The sequence below is a fragment of the Felis catus genome, chromosome B3 (assembly GCF_018350175.1).
Source record: "Felis catus isolate Fca126 chromosome B3, F.catus_Fca126_mat1.0, whole genome shotgun sequence".
NCBI classification, from domain to species: Eukaryota; Metazoa; Chordata; class Mammalia; order Carnivora; family Felidae; genus Felis; species Felis catus.
In genome coordinates this window covers 73,792,305-73,812,249 of record NC_058373.1, presented here as the reverse complement: position 1 = coordinate 73,812,249, position 19,945 = coordinate 73,792,305, and the positions used below count along the sequence as shown (strand labels likewise).

The 19,945-nt window shown below is 48.0% G+C and overlaps 2 protein-coding genes across 3 annotated transcripts; one reads left to right on the top strand and one right to left on the bottom strand.

Moving 5' to 3' along the window:
* Nucleotides 1–1,267: 1,267 nt before the first annotated feature.
* Nucleotides 1,268–7,657, top strand: SLC22A17 (solute carrier family 22 member 17; the record flags this gene model as incomplete). The annotated part of the gene is made up of 10 exons (XM_019832815.3): nt 1,268–1,591; nt 1,759–2,268; nt 2,361–2,464; nt 4,603–4,757; nt 5,351–5,516; nt 5,706–5,851; nt 6,014–6,119; nt 6,279–6,496; nt 6,789–6,900; nt 7,018–7,657. Coding segments are annotated over 10 exons (2,130 nt in total), but the record flags the coding sequence as incomplete, so codon positions are not given.
* An 8,337-nt stretch (nt 7,658–15,994) lies between these two features.
* PABPN1 (poly(A) binding protein nuclear 1) lies at nt 15,995–19,887 on the bottom strand. 2 transcript variants are annotated; one of them, XM_023255587.2, is made up of 7 exons: nt 19,522–19,887; nt 19,050–19,164; nt 18,275–18,342; nt 17,852–17,958; nt 17,299–17,386; nt 17,059–17,210; nt 15,995–16,119 (listed from the first exon to the last, which is right to left on the bottom strand). In XM_023255587.2, the coding sequence occupies exons 1-7, from the start codon at nt 19,870–19,872 to the stop codon at nt 16,080–16,082; spliced, it is 921 nt and encodes a 306-aa protein (XP_023111355.1). In that variant the 5' UTR covers nt 19,873–19,887; the 3' UTR covers nt 15,995–16,079. The 2 variants fall into 2 exon arrangements, with proteins under 2 accessions (XP_023111355.1, XP_044915617.1); XM_045059682.1 differs by lacking the exon at nt 19,522–19,887 and adding an exon at nt 19,310–19,422.
* Nucleotides 19,888–19,945: the final 58 nt, after the last annotated feature.

The window sequence follows — 19,945 nt, the reverse complement described above, 5'->3', positions numbered from 1 at the left end:
CAGGAGCATGTATGAGGCTCCTGGAACATTAGTATTTATTTATACCTTGTCGGTGAGGAGAAGCCACTGAAGGCTGTTAAGCAGGAAAGGGACATGAACAGATCTGCATTATGAAAAAAAAACAAACACTCCATCTGCACTATAAATACAGATAAGGGAACAGGGCAGAAACAGTGGATGCAGAACACCAGTTAGGAGGCCCAAGTAGTCTGTGCAACAGGTAGCTTGACTAATGGTAGAAAAGCAGAGTATCTGAGAACTATGCAAGAAGGAAAATGGACAGGGTTTTGTAAACGATTTGATATGGGGGTAAGGAGGAGTCCTTGTAAGGGCTGTCACCTTGAACATATGGTCACAGTTGAATGGTGAGGGTACCATTCACAAGGCAAAGAAGCACTAGAAGACGTTACAGGGGAAGAGCATGAGTTTGGTCTTGGATGTATTGAGTTTGAGGTCCTTGTGAGTCACCCAAGGCTAAGATGAATAAGAGGTGGCTACATAGGTCTGGGGCTCAGAAGAGAGGTGTGAGCTAGAGGTGTAAATCCAGGGATTAGGTTTGTATTGTTTACATTGGGGGTGAATGAGGCCGAGGCTGTGAGCATGGGTGAAATCCCAAGGTGGAAAGAACAATGAAATGAGAGGAGGGCCCAGGACCAAGCCTCAGGTTCGAAGACACTGAATGATGGTGAAGAGGTGGAGGAGGAGCCTGCCATGGAGAAAAAAGGAGCAAGAGAAAGAAAACCAGGAGAGTGTGAGACTTAGCAGCCAAAAAAGAAAGTGTTTAGAGGAAGGGGTGGTCAACAGTGCCAAATGATGCTGAGGATGAGGAAGACTCCGCCAGGGTGGGGGTGCTGAAACCCAGAGATGTGGTCTTGTAGAGGACTGCAGCCAGGGCTGAGTACAGAGCCCAGCCCAGCCCTCCATGTTCATCCCCTGTACTGTAGTCGCCAGTATAAATGGCTGTCTTCCCAGTAAGCTACTCCAGGGTGGGTCTTGTCCATCCTGTTATCTCCCAAAGCCTAGCACAAGGCCAGGCACATAATAGATGCTTAATAAATTTTACTGATGAATGAGTGGATGCATGGAAAGATGGATGGATGGTTGGATGAATGAATGAGGAGGAAGAATTGGAAGCAAATGAGGTATCTCTGGCAACTGCCTGGACTAGCTACTATCCTTCAGCTTTCTTTCCTTTTACCGCAATGGCCCGCAGACCCAGAGAACGGAGACAGAGCCCCTGGGCCCTGGCCCCCCTTCCTCTCTCTGACGAAGAGTCTGGACCGAAGGTTCTGCTGACGTGGGAAGGGGAGGAGAGTCTGGAGGAAGGGGAGGGGAAAGCAGCGCAGAGATCGCAGAGACGAAGGAGGCGCCCGCGGCTGCAGAGCTGCAGAGCGGGGTCTCTCCAGCCTCTGTATCCGGGCATCGGTGCCCCCACTGGGCCAAAGGACAGCGCATCCTTTTGGTGCGGGCCGACAGGGCCTCCGCGGTCGGCAAGCTGGCTCCCCGGGTGGCCACCGGGACCCCCGAGCCCAATGGCGGGGGCGGCAGCAAAATCGACAGCACTGTAGAGATCACTCCCAGCCCCAACGGAGTAAGTGCCCGCGCCCCCGGGGCTACGCCATCATCCCCCCGCACCCGCGCCTAAAGCCTGGCATTTTCCTCCCGCGCACTCCCGGCCCCTGACCGCCTTCCTCGCGCCGGCTCTCCTCCCTTGCTCTGCGGCTTTCTCCGCTTCACCCTTCTCCCCCCACCCCCCAGCAGGTCGGGACCCTCGGAGATGCGGTCCCCACGGAGCAGCTGCAGGGTGAGCGGGAGCGCGAAAGGGAGCGGGAGGGGGAGGGCGACGCGGGCGGCGACGGAATGGGCAGCAGCCTGTCGCTGGCCGTGCCCCCCGGCCCCCTCAGCTTTGAAGCGCTGCTCGCCCAGGTGGGGGCGCTGGGCGGCGGCCAGCAGCTGCAGCTCGGCCTCTGCTGCCTGCCCGTGCTCTTCGTGGCGCTGGGCATGGCCTCGGACCCCATCTTCACCCTGGCGCCCCCACTGCACTGCCACTACGGAGGCTTCGCCCCCAACGCCTCCGGCTGGGAGCAGCCCCCCAACGCCAGCGGCGTTAGCGTCGCCAGCGCGGCCCTAGCAGCCAGCGCCGCCAGCCGCGTCGCCACCAGTACGGACCCCTCGTGCAGCGGCTTTGCCCCGCCGGACTTCAACCATTGTCTCAAGGACTGGGACTATAACGGTCTGCCGGTGCTCACCACCAACGCCATTGGCCAGGTGAGGCAGCCTGCTGGGCCGCGGGTCTGGGGGCGGGCCGAGAGCGAGGAGCAAAGGGCCTCAAGCCCCCTGTATCCCTCTCACATCCCCAGTGGGATCTAGTGTGTGACCTGGGCTGGCAGGTGATCCTGGAGCAGATCCTCTTCATCTTGGGCTTTGCCTCTGGCTACCTGTTCCTGGGCTACCCGGCGGACAGGTGAGGGCTGCTGTGGGGATGGGGCAAGTAGAGAGGAGGGCGTGCTAGGGTGGCTAGCCCAGGCAAGTGGCCTTTCCAAGAGGTCGAAGAGGATCCGCTGGACTCTACAGTCTTCTGGACTTCTGTTCAATGATATGCAGCCCATCCCTGTCTCAACTTCACTCCCCATCAAGAAATACTCCTTCCATACCTCTTCTGCACAAGGGGACACTACCACATATTCCCCATCCCCATATCCTTGGATCAGTGGCTAATCTCCAAAGACAATAGCCCCATCCCCACTGATCAAAAACTATCTCCACAGATCAAAAGTCCTAGCTCCTCCTCTATTGTGCCTGTCATCACTAACCACCTCCCTCTCCATCTTCACAGACCCATCCCCACTAATAGCCCCGTCCACATGATGGATTCCATCTCGAGGGCCTTATTCCTATAGATCATTACATTAATTCCTAAGTATCAACAGCCACAATCCCACTGACCTGTATAGTTCAATTCTACAAACAAATGACTCCACCCTTATGGGTCAGTTGTCCAAACCCCATAGATCAATGACCACAATAGCACCCCCTCCCCCAGAGATTAATAGTCCCATCCTCATGGGTCTTCAGTGCTCTTAGATCCTCTCAGATCAAAAGCCCAATTTGCATGAATCAATGGCCTTATTTCAAAAGTCAACAGCCTATCCCCGCCAACCAATAGCTTTTCCCAGGGATCAAAACTCCCAATTCTTCTAATTCTTGACACCATCACCACTGACCAAGTATTGCATCTCCACTGATCATCCTCATAGATTATTAGACTCATCTCCACCCATATACAGTCCCATCCAAATGGGTTAATAGCTCAACTTCCACAGATCAAAGACAACCCAACAGTCAATAATCCCTAAAATCAATACCTATCCTCACTGCCTAATAGTCACATACCCACAGGTCAACAGCCCATTCTCATGCATCAGTGGCCTCATTCCCATAGAACAATAGCATCATTCCTATGGAATAATACCCTCATCCCCAAATTCCAATAATTCAGTCTCCTAAATTCGGTACCCTTAGCCTCATTAACCAATAAGCTCACCCCCATGGAAAAATGGCCCCATTGTGTGGGTCAGTAGTTTCACTCTCAGAGATCAGTCCCCCTTCCCAATGATCAGTGACCCCTATCTTCATCCCCATAGATCAGTGGTCTTATCCCCAAAGATCAATAGCCCAACCTGTCAAGGATCAGTAGTCCTGTCCTCCACTGACTCATACTCAGTGACCATCACCACTGACCAATAGTCTCAGCTTCTCTGGTCTGTGACCCCCCCCTGCTTACGGATTATCCCCATGAATTCATATCCCCATAGGTTCATCCCCACTGACCAATAGCCCCATCCACCCAAGGACTAATGTTCCCACCCCATCCCCAAAGATCATTTGTCCAATCTTCAAAGGTTAATGATCATCCCCATTGATCAATACTTTTACCCCATGTATTAACAAATAGTTCCATTCCCATGGATCAGTGGATCTTCTGGCAAAGGACCCTATCCCCACTGACCATCATTATGGGTTAATTGACCCATGAAACAGCCCATAGAACAATGGCCATATCCCCCCAAATCAATCAGTCCCCTAAGATCAATAGCTACATTTCACTAATACTATCCCCATGCATAAGTAGCCAATGGCCCCACCTTCAGGGATCTATAGTCCCAACCCCGTATATCAGTGATTTCATCTCCTCTGACAAGTATGAGCACAAGCTTTATCCCCACTGACCTGACCAGTATGAGCAAGACAAGCTCTATCCCCACTAACCAATCTATCCCCAGAAATCAATGGTTCTAAGTCTCCTAAACAATATCCTGTCCCCTCTAATGGTTGGTCTCGCTTCCATGCTTTCATCTCTGACCAATAGCCCCATCCACAAGAGTCCATGGTCCCACCCCTGCAGAACCATAACTACATCCCATTGGCCAGTGGCCAGACATCACTTATCCATGGTCCCCTTCCCTTCCCATCTTCTCTAGCCTCAGTCCAACTTTTTACCCCAGTCCTCATACCTCCAAGTTTGAAGGGGGCAGCTGGGCTCCACCCAGCAACTCCTCTCCCAGGGAGTCTGGGTGACCAGAGGCCCTCCCCACTTTCCAGGTTTGGCCGTCGAGGGATTGTGCTGCTGACCTTGGGGTTGGTGGGCCCCTGCGGAGTGGGAGGGGCTGCCGCAGGCTCCTCCACAGGTGTCATGGCCCTCCGATTCCTCCTGGGCTTTCTGCTTGCTGGAGTTGACCTTGGTGTCTACCTAATGCGTGAGTGGCAACTTCCCAGATGTCCTTCCCTTGGGGCTCATGCCTGCCTGTCTGCATTCCCAGGCTGTTCCCACTGCCCCCTAGGATCCCCTCAGTCCCTTTTCAGTCCCCAATTTCAGCTGTCCAGGATCTCAGCTGCCTTTCTGCCCCAGCCTTTGAAGGATCCAGGGACTTTGCTTTTCTCCACACCCCTCCCCACTAGCCCTCAAATCTTTAAGGCCTTCCTTGCCCTTGACTTACTGCTGTCAGGGAATGGAGCTTTATTTAAAAATGAAATCCTGACTAGCTGTATGTCCTTGAACAAGGGTTGATATGAAGGTCAAATAAGAGGCCTGATGTGAAAGGCCCTGTAAACTGGGAATGCTGAACCCACCAGGGACTCTGACCCTTGAGCCCTCCCAAGTTTGAGGAGAGGAGAGAGGACTGAACAGTCTCTCCACTCTTTGCCACTCAGAGGTTAGTCTGTGGGAGGTGATGACTACAGCCTCCACTCTGGGTCTGACTTTGCTCTCTGTCCTCCCTCCCTTTCTTCTCCTCTCTCCCATGCCTCCTTCCTCCCTGGCGTCTCCTCCCTGTCCCTGCTGTATCTCTAGGCCTGGAACTGTGCGACCCAACCCAGAGGCTTCGGGTGGCCCTGGCAGGGGAGTTGGTGGGGGTGGGGGGGCACTTCCTGTTCCTGGGCCTGGCCCTTGTCTCTAAGGACTGGCGATTTCTTCAGCGAATGATCACCGCTCCCTGCATCCTCTTCCTGTTTTATGGGTTAGTATCATCCTCCACCTGTTGTCTGGCCATTTCCACCTCTATCTCCAGCCTGGCTCTAGCCTGGAGACCTTTCCTCTTCTCCACTGCCCTTTGTCCAGGCCTGCCCCAGCCCTAGCCCTTCAGAGGTGGGAGTTTCCCACCCCTGGATCAGGAGACCTCAGAGTGCACCCCCACCCCCACCCCTAGCTGGCCTGGTTTGTTTCTGGAGTCTGCGAGGTGGCTAATAGTGAAGCGACAGATTGAGGAGGCGCAATCCGTGCTGAGGATCCTGGCTGAGCGGAACCGGCCCCATGGGCAGATGCTGGGAGAGGAGGCCCAGGAGGCCCTGCAGGGTAAGAGACAGGGGTCCCTACAGGTGATGCTTCACATGTACACATGACAGTGCCCTCTCCATGGTTACAGCTGTGCCACCTCTCAGGGTCCCCACCACCCATGTGGAGGACCCTGGGTTCAGCTGTTTCTTCTAACAGACAGCTCCTCTCTCTTTCCCAAAGACCTGGAGAACACCTGCCCTCTCCCTGCAACATCCTCCTTTTCCTTCGCCTCCCTCCTCAACTACCGCAACATCTGGAAAAATCTGCTTATCCTGGGCTTCACCAAGTGAGCCTGGGTGTCTGAGCCAAGGGCCAGGCCAGTAGCTGGAATGGGGGCTGGCTGGGTGGGGAAGGCCTGAGGACCCCTGCCAAGGGCAGCCAGGGTGGTGGAAGGCTGTGGATGGGGATTCAGACACTGCTGTTTGCTTTGTCCCCCTTCTCACAGCTTTATTGCCCATGCCATTCGCCACTGCTACCAGCCTGTGGGAGGAGGAGGGAGCCCATCGGACTTCTACCTGTGCTCTCTGCTGGCCAGTGGCACAGCAGCCCTGGCTTGCGTCTTCCTGGGGGTTACCGTGGACCGATTTGGCCGCCGGGGCATCCTGCTACTCTCAATGACCCTCACTGGCATTGCGTCCCTGGTCCTGCTGGGCCTGTGGGATTGTGAGCATCTTCCCTTCCCCACAGTGTGGGCTGAGCAAAGGAACCCCAGCAGAGGTGCCTCAGGCAGGCTCAGCCACTACCTCCCAAGTCCAGACCAGACCCTGCCCAGATCTTCCACAATCCTCCCCACCAGACCACACAACCCTGTCTGTTCTCCCTAGTCGATTAGTGGATGCCCAGAGAGCCCACCTGGCTAGAGCCATGGGATCAGAGAACCAAGGGGATGAAGCCAGGGACTAGGCCACGCGTGATCTCCTCACTTCCATTCACATCCTCCCTCTTGGCCCTCCAGATCTGAATGAGGCTGCCATCACCACTTTCTCTGTCCTTGGCCTCTTCTCCTCCCAAGCTGCTGGCATCCTCAGCACCCTCCTCGCTGCTGAAGTCATCCCTACCACTGTCCGGTGAGCGCAGTGTTGCTGGGGCTGAGGAAGGGCCTGAGGGAGGGAGGGGAAAGTGCTGGAGAAGGGTTGGGGTGAGGCCCATGGTTAGAGGCTGAGTGCCTCCTCCATCTCTCCCAGGGGTCGAGGCCTGGGCCTGATCATGGCACTGGGAGCTCTTGGAGGGCTGAGTGGCCCAGCCCAGCGCCTCCACATGGGCCACGGAGCCTTCCTGCAGCATGTGGTGCTGGCGGCCTGTGCCCTCCTCTGCATCCTCAGCATCATGCTTCTGCCGGAGACCAAGCGCAAACTCCTGCCCGAAGTGCTGCGGGATGGGGAGCTGTGCCGCCGGCCTTCCCTGCTGCGGCAGCCACCCCCTAACCGCTGTGACCATGTCCCACTGCTTGCCACCCCCAACCCTGCCCTCTGAGTGGCCTCTGAGCACCCTGGCAGGAGGCTGGCTTGTATGGAAAGGTGGTATAAGGCCCTGGCGAACCGATTGGGAGGACTGAGTGAGGAAGGCAGGGCTGTCCAGAAGGCTCAGAGGCACCTCACGCCAGCCATCGAGGAGAGCTCAGAGGGCTGTCCCCACCCCCATCTCCTCCCTGCTGCTTTGTGTTCACTTCCTTGGCAAGAGTCAGGGGACAGGGAGCGAGCTCCACAGTGTAACCACTAGGTCTGGGCTCCATCCTGTGCCCAAAGACATCCTCCCAGACCTCGTTCTTTCTTGCTCTATCATTCTGTTTCAATAAAGACATTTTGAATAAATGAGCATATCATAGCCTGGACTTCCCTCCCTTCTGTTGTACTGTCTCTTCGGGGAAGGTTTCTCTTAGTGGAACCAAAATCAGCAACAATCTCCCTTCCCCCTCCCCCCACCCCATGTTACTTTACAGACAGCCACCACCCTTTACTGATGGCTTGCTATGCAGCTAAAGACTGGGCTAGGCACTTTACAAACTTCACTTAATCATTTAGTCCCTTCCAACACTGCAAGGTAGGTGTTGGGTCAATTAAAAGTTTTTGTTGTTGTTGCAAGCAATGAAAACTGACCATAATAAACTTAAACGAAAATGGGAATTTATTAGAGGGATTTGGTGGGGCAGGTTGTAGTAGGGAGCTCACAGAAGAGGCGGAACTAGTCATGAAAGGTCAGGAACCAGACAGGCTCCCTAGTCTGAGGAAGTATGACTTCATCTGGATGAATGACCTCCACTGGGGTTCCATCTTTGGGTCATTCCACTTAAGAGTCATTTCCAGAGAGCAAATGACTGGCTAACTTGAGTTAACATGGCTGCACCCCCATCCATATTACTGACAACTGGGGAGACAGAAGGCAGCAACTGTGTGTTGTTAGCAGAAGTAGGACAGGATGTTGTGCAGGTAAAAACAATGGATGCCCACTATAGTATTCTTCTTCTTTTACAGATAAGAAAACTGATGCTCAGAGAGACTCAGTAACCTGCTCAAGGTTACAAAGCTAATGAGTGACAGAGCTGGAGCTCTTCACTGATGCACACTATGGCCACCTTTCTAACCCCTTCCAATCTTTAGGCATTACCCTTGGAAGCGGGGAGTCTCAAGGCACCCCAGGAGTTGGCAGTAGGTGACTAGGTCTTCCACATCAGTGCCAGGACCTGCCTCTCAGACTAGCCCTGGCCTGGCTTGACCACTTTGGGCAAATCTCTTAACGTCCAGCTTCCTTCAAGGGTTGCTGTGAGATTAAACAAGATAATGTATTTATACATGTCTCTTAAACTGATTTACCACTAGATGGTAAGCTCCTTGAGGGCAAGAACTCTGTCTTTCTCAATTTAAAAACACAAAAGCCTGACACATGATAGACATTGAAAAAGTTATTGTTAGTTCATTCTTTCAGCAAATGTTTCCTGTGTCCAACTTACGAACCAGTTACCATCCTGGATATTTAGGGCATAGGCCATCCTTCAGGGACCTTAAGATCCATCTAATACTAGGAATAGTAATGAGGAGAAAGACCAGTGGTTTGGGGCACTAAACAGCTGCATCCTGAAGCAGGTGAGACTTCACTCAGAGTCAGGAAACCCTCACGCAAAGGCTTAGGAGAAAAGTACAGTGCTTTCGACCCAAAGGATATAGGGACAGCAAAGGCCCAGAGGTAGGAAATGGGTGAGGCAGTCCTGGAAAAGATTCTTGGGGAAACTGAAGTGTTGAGGCCAGTCTCTTCCAGAGAAGGGAGACCCATTCTCCACAGATTCCTGCAGCACCCAGGGTCCTATCTCCTTCCTCTCTGCCAATCCAAATCTAAGGCCCAAAGCTCTGTGAACTAAGCCATGCTGCTGGGGTCTCCATACTAATTGCATTACTGGAGAACTCATAAGAACCCTTCTCATTTAATCTTCACAGCCCTCTGAAATTGGTTTTGTTATTTTTATCCTATTTAACTACTGAGGACATGGAAATGAGAGAAATGGAAGGATCTGCCATTAGATGGCAGAGCCAGGACTCAAAACCCGGCCTTCTGGCTGCTCTTTCAACTCCACTAGTTCCTTCACAGTTATGTACTGTGTACCCCACATTCTGTAGAACAATGTCTGTGAACAATGTAACTGATTCCAATGTTCACTTTTTAGTTCTGGGTAGCCCCAATGATAAATGAGAGATCATACTACTGTCTCCAGCGATTCGGTGAAAACCAACCTGACGGTAGGTAAGAAAGTTCTGTACTTTTTGGAAGTACAAGGAGTTATTCGTACACTAATGACATCGTCCAGTACATATTGTGAGGAATGGTATCAACGGGGCATTCCAGCAAATCCAGTCTTTGTACACTGCTGGAAGAAGGGCAGGGAAAAAAAAGTAAAAAACACTCAGGAAGTTACAGCAGCTCCTGTAGGAGGGTAGTTGAAAGAGAACCAGATTCTCTGACTTCAACCAAAAAGGTAGAGACAACGAAAATGAAAGCATTCAAGAAGTATCAGTGAAGCACAGGGGAAAACATAGTCCTTCATCCCTAAGAAATTCATAATCTAGGTGAAAAGGGTCAGCATGTATAACTAACACAACTGGCATCTTGCTCTAAAATTCACCAACCACATAATCTCACTGGACCCTGCCTGATCAATAACCCCATGAGAAACAGTTCTCATGGTTTAGGGTTTTACAAATGGGGAGACTGAGGTTTGAAAAGGTAACTTATTCAAGGTTATGTGATTCTTAAGTAAGTAGAGTAGCCAGATTTTGAGAACTGAGAGCCTGCAATCTTCTTCCTGTACACCAGATAGAAAATATTTCTAAACACCACAAAAATACTAATTCTCCTGTAATCAGTTTAGAAGACAACCCAGGAACTTGGAGATCGTTTTTAGGAAAATAAGGAAGTGACTACTTTCACGAACATGAAACACTGTAGAAATGTTTTCGTTGGATTCACAACTACGAGCCATAATGGGTTATTCAGAGGAAAATTAAAAGTATATACAGGGTACATTTCTAAGCTTAAGTTACATTAAGTGACATGAAGGCCACTCTCATTCCTCTCATTCGGTCAACCTAGCCTGGCCACCACATAACCATTTTTTGCTGATTACCCACTGTCTGGTGCTGCCTCAGCTCTGGGGGAGGGAGCATGGTCCTTCCCTGCAAGGGCTCTGAAGACTGTGAGACAAATCATTACAATCCCACGTGGAAAATGTGGAGATGTAAAAGTGCTTCATTGGCTCTGAGGAGGAAGGATCTGCTCTTTTGGAGACAGTCAAGGAAAGCTTCTTGGATATTTGGACTGAAACAGTGCCAAGTCCAGAGGTATGACAGAACATGGATGGTGTGGAGAACATCAAGTGTTTAAACATCCATGATATAAAAGTAATCTATGAAAAACCCACAGCTAACACCTTATTTATCAGGAGTGACTGAAAGCTTTTCCCGAAGATCAGGAGCAAGACAAGGATGTCTGCTCTCACCACTTCTATTCAACATTGTACTGGAGGTTCTGGCTAGGGAAATGAGGCAAGAAAATGAAAAACAAGACATCTGGAATGTAAAGGACAATGTAAAACTCTATATTTACAGATGACATGATCTTGTATATAGAGAATCCTAAGGAATACACAAACACACCTGTTAGAACTAAACAAACAAGTTCAGTAAGGCTACTAAACTTAAACTTGTACAAGATCAATGTACAAAATCAATTGTATTTCTATACAATAGCAATGAACATTCTGAAAGCAAAATGCAGAAAGTTCCATTTAATTTAGCAAAAAATAATACTTAAGAATAAATGTAATAAAAGAAGTCTAAGACTTATACACTGGAAACTACAAAACATTGTTAAAAGAAATCAAAGACTTAAATAAATAGACATACTGTGTTCATAGTTTGGAAGACTTAGTATTGTTACAATGGCAATCCTCCCCAAATTGTTCCACAGATTCAATGTAATCCCTATGAACATTCTGGCTTTCTTTTTTGCAGAAACTGACAGACTGATTCTGAAATTCAAATGAAATGTAAAAGACCCAGAGTAGCTAAACAATCTTGAAAAAGAACAAAATTGGAGGTCTCATACTTCCCACTTCCAGAACTTATTACAAAGGTACAGTAATGAACACAGTGTAGTAATGGCATAGGACATCCATATAGATCAATGGAATAGATTTCAGACTCTAGAAACAAGCCTGCACATTCTTGGTTAATTCATTTTCAACAAGGGTACCAACACCATTCAATGGGGGAAAGAGTAGCTTTTTAAACAAATGGTGCTGAGACAAATGCATTATCTGCATGCAGAAGAATGAAGTGGCCCCTCCCTCACACCATACACAAAAGTTCATTTTAAATGGATCAAAGACCTAAATGTAAGAGTTAAACTATAAAACTCTTAGGAGAAAACACAGGCATAAATCTCCAGGACCTTTCTGTTTCAAAGGATACTATCAAGTGGAAAAAAACAAAACAAAACAAAACAAAACCCAACAAAATGGGAGAAAATATTTGCAAATCAAATATATGATAAAGGTCTAATACTCAGAATATATAAAGAACTCTTACAATTCATAATAAAAAGACAGACAAGCCAATTAAAAAGTGGGCAAATAATTTGAGCATTTTTCTTTAAAGAAGATATACAAATGGCCAGGAAGCACATGAAAAGATGCTCAACATCATTAGTCATTAGAGAAATGCAAATAAAAAACGTGAGATACCACTTCATACCCACTAAGATGGCTATAATAAAAAAGATGGACAGTAACCAGTTAGGTGAGGATTTGGAGAAACTGACCCTCATACACTGCTGGCAGAAATGTAAAATGATGCAGCTGCTTTTGAAAACAGCCCTGTAGTTCCTCAAAAGATTAAACATAGTTAGTTACTTTATGATCTAGCAACTCCACTCCTAGGTATGTATTTAAGAGAAACGAAAATGTACGCTCACAAAAAAAACACGTAGCTTGTAGCAGCACTGTTCCTAATAGTAAAAAAAAAAAAGAAAAAAAAAAAGGAAATAATGCAAATGTCCATCAACTCATGGATAGTCAAAATGTGGCCAATCCATACAAGGAATTATTATTCAGCTATGAAAAGGAATGAAGTGCTGATACATGCTACAACATGAATCTTGAAAACACTATGCTAAGTGAAGGAAGCCAGACACAAAATGCCACATATTGTATGATTCTATTTATATGAAATATCCAGAACAGGTAAAGTCATAGAGACAGAAATTAATGGTTGCTAGGGGCTAGAGGGAGGGAAAATTAGGGCGGCTTGCTAATGGGTATAGGGTTCTTTGGGGGTTATGAAAATAGAGTTAATAAAATTAGGTAGTGATGATGGTTAATATATGTTGCACTAAATACCATTGAATCACACTTAAAAGGTAATTCTTTATGGTATGTGAATTATATCTAACAACAAAACCCATATAGCTTTTCAGTGGGATATGCCAGAGGTATGGCAAACTGACACTTTTCTACAGCGAATAAAATTAAAGTTCTCTTACTAAATGATTTCTCTTTAACAAATGCTAGCACCTAGAACAGCACTTGCTGGGTACTCAGTAAATGTTTGTTGAATCAATGATTACCACAAGCATAAAGAAAGGGAAAAAGGCATTTGAGATTAGCAGAATTCAAAGATGTTTTAAAATCAGGTCTTGATTTAAGAAAGGCCACTCATTTCAACCATACATAAAAGGAAGGCTGTTATCGGAAAAAAACAGCAACCACTTTTCTTTATTGCTGATGTCAGGTTGGGCAAATCCCGTCTGAAAGAGCTCTGGGCTGTCATTGCAAAGACCTGACTCAGACTCTCACTCCAGAGAAATCTTAGAGATAGGCTCCCCCAAATGTCTTATTAGACACTTCCCTCCCACAAGATCCATGTGAGACTAGGTTCATTCCAATCCCTCAGATATGAGGGAGCTCATCAGGAGTGACTGACCAAAAAACAAGCAACCTTTCCCAAGGAAAGCAACTTTCCTTTCATGCTACTTCCTCTAAAATCACTGAGGATGATGCAGGAAAAATGAAAAGACCAAGTAAGGAAAGAAATCTGATGCTTGTGAGGATAAGAACTAGCAGGTCCAGGATAAAGGGAACCCCCAAGGTGAATTAACACCTTCTGAGCACCTAAGTTATACAAAGGCACAATCCATACCCTCAAGGAGATTGCAGTCTAGTGGGGAAACAGGGATGTAATTGTTTTAATTATAAAGCTATGAAGTACTAAACAGAGATAGAAGCATTTTGCCCTGAGTGCAGGAGTGATTCATAATGACTAGGGAATGAAGAAAGGTTTCTGGCTGTAGTGCCTGGCTTTATCCATTACGATTCTGAAAGAGCAGATGGAATGGGCACAGCATGAGCAATAAATGAAATATAATAAAATTAACTGCAATGCACAGGGCATCACATGTAGAACAAGATGTGACAGGGAAATCTAATCAGAATTAAATTGGGAAAGGACTTCATTCCACATCTGCGTTTACAATTACTGGTGGTAGAACAGGGGCGTTTCTGGCAACATTAAGTTTGTGGAGTCAGACATCTACCAGGAGCCCACTTTAAGATGGGGAGTTGCTCAAGCAATTAAAATAGCATGGAAAGAATGGGCAGGATATGGAGAACTGACTGGACATATAAAATTAAAAACAAAGAAGGGTCAAAAAAATGACAATCGCCTGTCCAAGATCCAGCAACTTGGAAGGGGTTTTGCAGATAGCCACTTAACGCCCCCTGGTGGATAGAGACCTTCCCAACATTAACATCATCAAGCTACTTCAGACCTCTCACATTCTAGCAAATATTGAAACCATCGCTACCAGACTCCTAATCAGCCTCTGCAGCAATCTCCACACTATTCTAGCTGAATGTTAGAGCAGACAGATATCCCCCCCACCCTCGCAGAATGCTTAACAAATGACAAAACAGGAACAGTACAATAAATGAGCAAATACTTAAGTGGTCAATACTGACCTGAGAATTCAGAATACAAAGCCATTGGAGAAGTGGGTTAAGGCTTCAGAGATATATAGGACACTCATTTCTTTAACCTAAGATTACTGAAGAGAATACCTAGGTCAGAGGCAATCACAAAATATTCTGGGAACAGAGGTTAATGGTGCAACAGAATATATAAAGGTTTAAATTTAGAAATCCTCTAAGTAATGGAGAAGACTTGAGCAGGGCCAGAGGGGCAGGAACACAATGTAGTAGTACCCAAGGAATCTGGATACCGATTTGACATAATACAAAATAGAGAAATTTGGTGTTAATGTGACCAACTACTAAACTTAAGGATATTAAATCAGTAAAAGCCAGTTAGTTAAGTCCTAATTAATGGAATGATTCAAAATGAGTTAGCTGAACAGAGTAAGTGGTCACTGCATGGCTAGAAAAGATATTGCCATGGTCTTTGTTAGTTAACTACTTTTTCCCTCATTTTTTGAGCTGACTTTGGGGTAAAGACAAGAAAAGCTACCCAGATACCCCTAAGAATCTAGTGCTGCTGGTGTGGATAATTCATTTGCATGTTAAATTTACTCAGGAGTACACACTGAAGTGCTATCAGATTACTCTCTTCTGGCCGTTCTTTTACATTCCCAGGCTCATTTGATTTACCTCAAATGCCAATCAGGGCTACATGCTACCCAGAAAACTCATCATCCTCAACTAAATACACAATGTTCCTGTTAGTTGTAATTTTAACTCCTACTCCTTAATTCGTAAATGAGAACTTCCCCTCCACAACACCAGCACTTCCACAAAGGAGAATTAACAGCCATCTGGGATCTAAGAGAAAATAGGAAAATAGATAAATAACCCTTACACCCAAAAGGCCAAACAATTTTTATTTTCAAAAACAACTTTATTCATGACACATATTAAAAAAAAAACTCCCACCCCCTGGAAATGAGCTAAAAAAATAAAGAAAATCCACCTCCCACCTCCCTGTTCCCACTTCCTCCCATTCCCTCCAAATAAAAGGGAAAAAAAGGCAAAGGAAAACAAAACAAAACAAAAAACTGAAAAACAAAAAAACGCCCCAAAACCCCCCAAAACAAGGTAGTGCATTTCCCCAAGGGGTAGGGGAATTTACACTGGAGCCGCTGGGAGCGGAACGGAGATCTTCCGGCTACAGAAACCTGCAAAGAAAGACACTCAAAACAGAAAAAGAAACACAAAAGGAAACAAAATAGATCACCAGGCAATCTGGAGGGGCAGGGAGCCGGAAAAGAGGGGTGGGATGGGTGGTAGACCTGGCAGGACAGGAGCAGGCAGGAGGGGACTGTGAAAGTTAGGGAGAAGATGGAGGGAAGGTAACAAGCAGAACAGTTTGGTGTCCTTCCAGAGCCCTGGGTAAAAAAACCCCTCCTACCACCCATGCCCACCTACCCTTGAGCAGCCCCCAAGGTGGTGAAGTGGGACAGGGAAACAAGGGGAGCAGCTTGCGCAGTTGAGACGTGTCCATGGCGAATCCCCAGAGTGAATGAGCAGCCCCCTGCCCCACTCCCTGGGCCTTCCCCTACTCCCCAAAGCAGGTCCCTCCTCAGCAGTTAGTTATGGGATTCTCCCCCCTTTCCACAGTATATCTTTTTTTTAAAAAATATTTTTTTTTCCATCAAGGTCATCTTCTGTTTTTCTTTTTTTTTTTTTTTAATTCTTTTTTTTTTTCCTTCTTTCCTCTTTTTTTCCTCTCTCTCCTCCTAATACACACTTTTTTTAGTAAGGGGAATACCATGATGTCGCTCTAGCCCGGCCCCTGGAAGAAAGAAGGAGAGTTAGGTGTTAACATAATCACTTAAGAGTCAGCACAAGCCCCTCCCCATGGGCCCTTGCCCCAGTTATAGTGCAGGGAATGGGGGGAAAGAAGTTTCCAAGTATCCTAAAACTGACCCCATTATCCCAGAAATAGTGACACACCTGGCAAATGGGAGGGGACAATTTAACAGAACACCTTGCCATTGGCAAAAAAGCATATCTGAGATAATAGGGGCAAGAAAACGGACTTATTGTTTATCCACTTTTCAGTCAGTTCTCCACAGCTCTAAACCCCAGGCCTTCACCATCAGATCCTCCCTAATTCCTGGGAGTAGATAAGTAAATCTTATGAAAAGCCAAGGTCTATATGCTTATCCTGTCTATTTAAAGGCAGAGAGATGATAATAAAGCAACAACATGGGCATCACACTAGGCCCAGAGAAAAAGTTAACCTTGTAAAACACTGGCTCAGTTAAAGAGTAAGTATCTCATTATCCTCCCACATGGCTGTTGAAAAGGATCAACTAGCCTCTGGTATTCTTCCAAGGGAGGTTCAATCTTCAACTCCTCCTTAACTCTGGGAAAAGTAGCAAATGTCCAAGCAGTGCCTTCACTACTCTGAGGCCGTTCTTCCTGGCCTGTTTTGTAAACACCTTCACTGCCACCAACTCTCAAGGGAAAAAAGGCTGGGGGAAGAACCATCTCTCAGAACAAAGTGGAGAGATCCAGCCCTTATCACCAACTCTTGCTCCAGAAAACGATGATGAGACTGGCCTCCTGGCCTGGCCTGCAACTACCTTCCTCACCCTGCACAGGCAGGAGACCAAGTCCCTGGAGACCAAGGGGAGGGTAAGTGAGGGAGATTCCTCAGATCAGGAGAGAAGGAAACATACAGGGCTCATGGGAGGCGGGGGGAGAGGAGCAGCCCATCTATCCTGACCTGTAGACGCGACCCCGGGGCCTGCTGTTAAAACCACTGTAGAATCGAGAGCGGGAACTGTTGTAGTTGGTGGTCCGGGCACGGTATCGGGCTCGTGGGAAACCCCGGTCTGTTGTGCTGATGCCTGGTCTGTTGGTTCGTTTTGGGATCACCTGACAGTGACGGATATACAACAAAAAGCCTCAGAATAAGCCTGGAGAGTTTACACAGAACCAGAACAGCAATGGGCATGGGGCTTACCTTGATTTGTCTTCCTCTAAATAGGGACTCATCTAAGGCCAAGGAAGTCCTCACTGACTCTTTGTCTGAGAACTCTATATATGCAAACCTGAAAAGAATAATAGTCATTTTATCTATCTGAAGTTTAAAAAAGCAGCTTACGTGTCAAATCCAATTTTTAGGCATGCTTTACTCAAGTAATAACACATCCACATTTTTTTATTACTTTTCAAAAAATTCTTAAATGCAAGATTTCAATCCAAATTTCTAGCTACTCTTGGAAAATTATAAAACAGTATCCACAGGGCCTGGATTTCCAATAGCAGAACCAGTTAGGGCTAAGCAGAAGCTGTCCCTCTCTCTTCTAGCTCATGAATACACCCACACTAACCTTCATCTTTATCTAAAGGCCTCTGAAAGCATTTACGTGCAACCCCTGATATATATCAACATTAATTCCTCATAAGATGAACACCACTTACTTTAACAGCAAGTTAACTTACTGTTCAATATAAAACATTTTGTGTACTTTTAAAATGTGATTAAAATGACCTCAACTTACTTCCCTACTTACCCTTTAGGATGGCCACTAAATTTGTCACAAAGTATGGTAACACGGTTGACTGAACCACAGCCATGAAAGTGTGCTTCCAGCTCTTCTGCTGTTGCACCATAGTCCACCTGTGGGGATAAAGGGGTTATGTTTCACAGGTACTGGGCAAACAAGTTCCCATCTCAACAGGTATCTCTGCCGAGCCTCTGGGCTGGGCCACCATATACACCAAGGCACATCAAATCTGATTCTTTAAGAAACTAATCCTTTTCTCTTCCCAACCCTAAAGCCTCTGCTGATCACCAGTACCTTTTACCTCCTCCAAACCCTCCCAATATTCCCCAAATCCACCACCTATCCTTGAGATGTTCCTTTCAATACTCCGACTGAGCAACTCCCAAAACAAGAGCTTCCCCCAACACCAATCAGGGCCCTAATACATACATTGCCAACATAAATGGAACGGGCATCAGCCTCCATCTTCTCTTCAATGGACATGATCACTGGGCCAGCTTTGAAGAAAAAAGAAATCGGAGGGGAAAACAAAGCTAGTTTTCTATTTGACCAATAAGTGTACCCCTCTCACCACCAGTGCTACAGTGAAGGCAAAGATTTAGGTCTGCTCTGTTCCCCGCTGTACCCATTATCAAGAATACCATCTAACACACAATAGGTACTCAGTGAACATTTGACAAATCAGCAACAGATTAACACAGTCCTAAAAACCAGAGAGAACAGTACAGGAATTCCCTCCTTCCCCCAAACCAAGTCCCTGTTTATTGAATAACTTTGAGTGAAATCATTTGAAAAGTGAACAAAATCAAGGGAACCCAAACTCAACATTTCTGGATTAAAGGGAAAGCCCCCTGTAGTGGAGCAATTTCTTAGGACTCTTAAAAGGTCTCAAACTAAAAGAAGAACCATGAGCCTTGAAGGTCAAATGCCAATTGGAAACCTCCACAAAGAGTAGAGGTAGAATAAAGAACAAAGAGCAACACACATGTAAAAAGGACAAAGAAAGGCACAAGATTACCATCATCAAAACAGGTTTTTGCCTCACTAAGGTCAGAGGAACACACAATGGACAATGACCACAGCACCTGCCCAGTAATTGCTCAGACAAGCAGCCTCAAAGTCCCGAGCATCTAATCCCATACAACCCGTGTTCGCATAACCCTTCCGAGGACCCGGGTTCCGCGTGCAACCGCCAGTTACTCACCATTGCCTGGAGGTGGACTCATATTCATCTGTTTCTCTACCTCGTTCTGTAGCTCCTTTAGCTTCTCGGCTTCTTCCTCCATCTCCCTGACTCGAGCTTTGATCGCTTCCAGCTCCTACAATGAGTGGAGAGGGTATGGAGAAGAGCTTAACAGGAACCAACGCAAGGGCTGCGCCCAGCTCTCCGTCCGAGCGCGGCCTCATGCTCGGCCATTTCCCTCGCCCCACACGCGGGTCACGATGAAAAGAAAAGCAAGCTACCTTCTCTAAAACAACACTAAGCACCCATAACGCCCGAATCAACCCGGCTAGGCCCCTTCTGGCGGTCGAGGATCCGTCCCCGGCCCTGCCCCAGCCACGTTATTCCCCGCCCACCCCCACCCCCCGCCTGCCTCCCGCCTGCCTCCCGCTCGCCCGAGCTCTGGGCCTCCCGTGACACGGACGGCTCTGCTCGTTCGCCCTCCTTCCCTCACCGGGTCCTCAATGGCGCCGTCCCCCGGGTCACCCTCGACCAGTCCCGGCTCCTCCTCCTCCTCCTGGCTGCCGGGGGCTCCCGAGCCAGGCCCAGGGCCCGGAGCTCCCGGGGGGGCGCGGGGCCGGGGCGGCTCCTCTTCGGGCTCGGGCTCCGGCTCGGGCTCCAGCAGCAGCTCCTCAGGCTCCAGTTCCTCAGACTCCAGGCCGTTCCCGTAGTCCCCTGCGCCCCCCGGGGCCCCCTCCCCGGCCTCCCCACCGGCCCCGGGCACAAGATGGCGCCGCCGCCCCGGCCCGGAGCCCCGACCGCCCGCAGCCCCCGCTGCTGCTGCCGCCGCCGCCGCCGCCGCCATCGCCGCTCAGACTGGGGCCCGCCGCCCGGCGATTGGAGAACTGCGCCGGGCACGCCGAGGATTCATTAGTCTA